A 5,824-nucleotide genomic window follows, 5' to 3' on the forward strand; every position below is an offset into this window, starting at 1 on the left:
TGCGGGTGACACGTAAAAGCACCCACTACACTCTCTGAGTGGTTGGCGTTAGGAAGGGCATCCAGCTGTAAAAACTCTGCCAAATTAGATTGGAGCCTGGTGTTGCCATCCGGTTTCACCAGTCCTCAGTCAAATCGTCCAACCCATGCTAGCATGGAAAGCGGACGTTAAAAGACGATGATGATGATGATGATGATGATATATATATATATATAGAGAGAGAGAGAGAGAGACTGGGCTTCTTTCAGTTTCTGTCACCCTAATCTACCCTCAAGACCTTTGTTAGCCTGAGGCTACGGTAGAATACACTTGTCCAAAGTGCCATGCAGTGGGACTGAACCTGGAAGCATGTAGCTGGGAAACAAACTTCTTACCACACAGCCATATTTGCACCTATGATTAACATTATAATTAACATAATTTATTCTCAGGTTGAGGGGTCAGAAATCACTCCAATTTCAAAGAAATCTCTCTGAGGATCGTACAAGGAATTAGGTACCAGTTGAACACTGGGGTCGATGTAATCAACTAGTCCCCTCCCTCAGAATTTCAGGCCTTGTGTCTTATAGCAGAAAGGATTATTGTTGTTGTTGTTATTAAGGTGGAAAGCTGGCTGAATAATTAGAACACCAAACAAAATGTTTAATGGCGTTTCTTCTCTCTTTAAGTTTTGAGTTCAAATTCCGCTGAAGTCAGCTTTGCCATTCATGTGGTCAATAAAAGGAATACCAGTCAAGTACTGGGGTTGATGTACTTTGACTTGCCCTTCCCCTCAAAAACTGCTGGCCTTGAGCCAGAATGTGAAACCATCATCATCATCATCATCATCATTATCATCATCATCATCATCATTATCATCATCATCATCATCATCATCATCATTGTTCTTGTTGTTGTTATTATTATCATTATTATTATTATTATTATTTTCTCGTTGTAGACTGGTTTCATTGCAGCCCTTCCTTACCTAGTGATGGGGTTCGTTGTACTGGGAGCTGGCCAACTGGCTGATTTCCTTAGGTCCACTACAACTTTATCAACAACCGTTACACGTAAACTGTTCACCTGTTCAGGTAAGATAAGACCCCCACCTCATACTGTGACAGAAAGCCACTGTACCTCAACCATAACTCACCTGTCTTTGATCTAAAGCCTATTTGCATTTGGGTTCTTCACTTCGACATTAGATGATGGAGTCCTAGATACATTATGCCTGCAAATGAGAATGGATAAATAAAGCTGGACTGTTGTTAGACCAGAGCAGACACACACACACACACACATAAAATTACAGGGTGACAGTATTAAGTAGTGATGGACCTGTCTCTCTTGTCAGTTTTTAGCATCTATTTTTCCAGTATCTGTTGCTGAAGAGGAGATAACCACTCTGAAATGCATGCATCGAACAGTCAGGCTAGTGGGAGCTGCAAACTGACTCAGTGTGGTTACAACCTTTTGTCTGTGGTGAGAAATTCTCTCCATGACAAAATAGTGAATGGCTTTCTTGTGAAGTTGAATATGCTTCAAACATATTTGAACTGGTAACAAGTTCATATATATATATATAAAATAGAATTCGATTAGAGGTTGTGTTAGCCTCATGAAGGGATGGTGTCATCCAAGGAAATATTGGTTCAATACCTAATATTTTGGGGGGGAATTGATTTCCTTAAAATAATAGGTGTGTATATAAAAACCTGTAGATTATTTTAGTATAAAGGAAGAAGAAAATGGAGACTGTGAAGTTAATAAGAGTTTATTATCAACAACAAATCAATCATTATCCCTTACAGCTGTTTCAATTATATACAGTGAAATTAATTAAATATTAAATTCATTTTTCTGAGCATAATCTGTTCAGAGATTATACTACTCCCCTCTAAATTGAGAGACCCTCACCTGGCAAGTTACTTGTGCTTGTACCACACAAAAAGCACCCAGTACACTATGTAAAGTGATTGGCATTAGGAAGGACATCCAGCTATAGAACCCATACCAAAGCAGGCATTGGAGTTTGGCACCATCCTCTGACTCACCAACTGTCAAACCATCCAAGATACTTACCCAAGATGCCTCACAGTGGAACCAAATGCAGAACTTGGAAGCAGATATTTTCAAAACAGAACATTAAGATATGAGAAAACCACATTAAACTGAAAGTAGATAGCATGTAAAATTTACAAATGTTGCCTACATTAGCAGAATGCCATGACATTGTAGCAGAACCATGTTTAGCTGCAACATTTAACATAAAAACCTAGTTTGTATCAACAAAGTTGTAAAAAAATAATAAACCCAATTAAAAATGTTTATTGAAATCCACAAACGTTCATAAAAATTAATGTAAAATAATTCTAAAATGGAGGTTTGTTTTGAAGGGACTGTCTTCTGTTGTTCACACATTCGTTTATGACATCTAATTACAACGAAATTTCATTGCACGATCAAAATATTATTGATTCCATTCATTGATCTCTATCCATTGATTTCTGTTTTGCATTTTTCCAATCACCAAAAAACAAAAAAAAAAACCATTGCGTTTTCCCTTTTTTTTTCTTTTATGAACTTCTTTGCCGATAAAGCTCTTTTTTTTCAGTATTTGATTTTTGAAAAACTTGTTGCTATTCCATCTGAACAACATCTTCATTCATGAATTCAACATCATAAGAAGGCAGCAATTCTTCAACCCACCCGGAATTGTCTGTGATTCTATGGCCTAAATTTCCTGCTTTAAAGTTATCTAAATTAAAGCTTTTCATCACAATTTTATATCAATTTATCTTCCAAATACCAGCTTAATAATGACAACTTTTTTATTAAATTCTTCAATATTTTCAAAATTAATTTCAAGAAAAGCACTGCATTTGCACAGAAATATGGTAACAAAAGGGTTAAAGTGATCTAAGTTAAAACCACTTCTCCTGGTAATCCCATAAGCTTGCTAGCATCTGGTATGTTCAGCTTTCAACTGGCAGCACTTGCATCTGCAAGATGTTTGCGAAAAATCCATCAGAATTCCAGGCTAAATTATGTCCCAAACACCAGTTCAAATTATGGTAAAGGTATTTTATTTATTTCTTCATTAATTTCAAAATAATTGAAATGAAGGAAATGTATTTCATTAGAAATATGTAATGAATGAGTTAAATTCTGTAACAGACATAGAGCCAATCTCATTTCTTTATCCAAGTGAAATCCAATTTCAGTTTGGAGTAAAGATTGTTTGCCAATATAATATGGCAGTCCTGGTTTAGGACTAATGCTGCTGTAATTTAACCCCAGGAGACATAGTCTCCAGCTGGCTATAAGACACACTCTGTGTCCTTATATTTTCGAACAAGGGAATCTAGCACCCCCACTCAGCTCAAACCACTATCTGTGTATCACGATTTCTGGGTTATTTCTCTTCATCAGCAGAGAAAAATTGTTTGAAATATAAGGACACAGATTGTGTCATATAACCAACTGGAGACGATGTCTCCTGGGGCAAAATTACAGCAATATTCATCCTAAACCAGGACTGCCATGTTAAGGATTTTCATTTGTTCCCCAAGAACCCAGGTCCAGCCGTATTTTGCTCCAGATGAGCTGGTATGTATCTTGTTGCTCCAACAATAATAGATATAAAGCTAGGTACTGGATTTGCAAATCCCTTACTAATGGTCCCCAGATGTCCTCTTTCTCTTATATTTCTCTGACCACATTAGTGTCCAGACGGCAGCTGATTTCTACAACAAAGCATATTTTTGTGTCTGCATTATCACACTGGGTGTTTGTTTGCTTTCTCTTTTTCTGCAGCATTTGTGGCTCAAGCCATCATGATGACAGTAGCTGGATACTTAATGACAAGGGAGGCTGCTGTTACTTGCATCACAGTTGGTGTTGGCATTGGTGGCTTTGCATGGGCTGGGTTCAGTGTCAACCACCTGGACATTGCACCTCAGGTGAGACAAAGATCTTTGCTACGATTGCTGTTGTTGTTTTTGTGGTTACTGAGTGGGGTGAGGGCAGGAGGATTCACTGTTATATATATATATATATATATATATATATATATATAAAAATGTGTAGATATATGTATGTATGTGTATATATATACTTTTTTTTCTCTCTCTTTAGTATGCCAGTATCTTGATGGGTGTGTCCAACACATTTGCCACCCTCCCAGGTATCATCAGTCCAAGTATCACGGGTCATGTTGTTTCACACCAGGTAAGTCAGTCAAGCATAACCAAACATTAACATTGTTCGCAATCATGTTTAGAGGCATGTACACCTTGCAAACCCGCACTCATAAATGTATGCATATAGGAACACATAGATGCATGTGCACACACATACACACACACCTTCCATCTTATATCCTTTATCTGTTACTTGTTCCAGTCGTTGGACTGTGGCCATGCTGGGGCACCACCTTGAAGGGTTCTAGTCAAACAAATTGATCCTAATACTCAGTTTTTCTTTAAGCTTGGTACTTTTTCTATTGGTTTTTTTAGTTGAACTGCTAAGTCATAAGGATGGGGAAAAAATATTCTGTTGACTGTTCTTTGAGCCACTTCTTTACTACAATTTTTCACTTCCTCATCACTGGAATAATGTTTGCCTCTCAAACCCTCTCTTTCATGGGGCCAAAGAGATGATAGTCCAGTGACGAGGAAGTGAAAACTGTAGTGAAGAAATGGCTCAAAAAACACTCAACAGAATTTTACGGGGCAGAGATACATGCTCTCATTAAAAATTGGAACATTGCTATTGAGAGAAACGGTGACTATGTTGAGAAGTAGGGATGTGATCCACAGAGGACCAGCTTCATTTTCATATATGACACATGTTCGTGTGTTGGTAATTACACCTGTCCTAAACAAAATGGCATTACTTTTTGACTCACCCTCGTGTGTATATATATATATATATATATATACACATACATATAGATATATGCATGCATTTATACATATATACATGTACACGCACACACACACACACACACACACACAATCATACAGACTGGAATATGTTCCATGACTCTCAACTGGAAAATAATTCATTAAGATTAATATATCTCCACCTAATTAATCAATTATCCATAATTAAACTCATTTATCTACAATCAGTGAGGCAAAGCATTCTTTCTTCTTTTTTTTTTTCTTTTTTTTTTGTAAAGAAATATATCTGGTTGTTGCCAAGGTAAATGAGACTTTTTTTCTTTCTGCAGTAGACATTTCCAGGTGAATTAATGAACACACATACACACACAAAAAACATTGCATTAAGTGTGTGCATGTGTGTATGCATGAACGTGTGTGCGTATACACATATCTATGTGTGTATGCATATGCATGTATATGTGTGTGTGCATGAATATATATATATATATATATGTATATACACACACTCACGCACATATATGTACATATATATATTAATATGTGTGTGTTTATGTGTGTTTGTGTATTTATACAGGTATGTATCGTTATAAATATATATACATTATTTATATAAATATATTATTCATGTGTGCATGTGTGTGTGTGTGTGTGTGTGTGCACATATAAGTATCTGCATGTGTGTGTGTGTGAGTGTAAGCCATCTTAGATCAGTAGATTGCCCTCCATATTAAATGGCCGTGTTGATTGCTTATCTGATTGTATCCACAGTAACCATAGTTACCATAGCAATTACAGCAGGATGGGTGAGTGGATGGTATGTACAGGACCTCCTGTGTAGTTGTTACATACATACATACACACACACACACACACACACACACACATATATATATATGTTGGCTTGGCGATAACTATTAATTTCCAGTACCGCT

The 5,824-nt window shown here is 36.7% G+C and overlaps 1 protein-coding gene across 1 annotated transcript in view; it reads left to right on the plus strand.

Annotated features, from left to right (window-relative positions):
• The window catches only part of LOC106870076 (sialin), a 151,859-nt gene that overhangs the window by 139,246 nt on the left and 6,789 nt on the right, over positions 1-5,824 (plus strand). Inside the window, exons 11-13 of the mRNA XM_014916053.2 lie at positions 941-1,073; positions 3,799-3,944; positions 4,120-4,212. Coding sequence (XP_014771539.1) covers positions 941-1,073; positions 3,799-3,944; positions 4,120-4,212 — 372 coding nt within the window. The remainder of the gene's footprint in view (positions 1-940; positions 1,074-3,798; positions 3,945-4,119; positions 4,213-5,824) is intronic.

This window comes from Octopus bimaculoides, chromosome 20 (genome assembly GCF_001194135.2).
Source record: "Octopus bimaculoides isolate UCB-OBI-ISO-001 chromosome 20, ASM119413v2, whole genome shotgun sequence".
Lineage (NCBI taxonomy): Eukaryota > Metazoa > Mollusca > Cephalopoda > Octopoda > Octopodidae > Octopus > Octopus bimaculoides.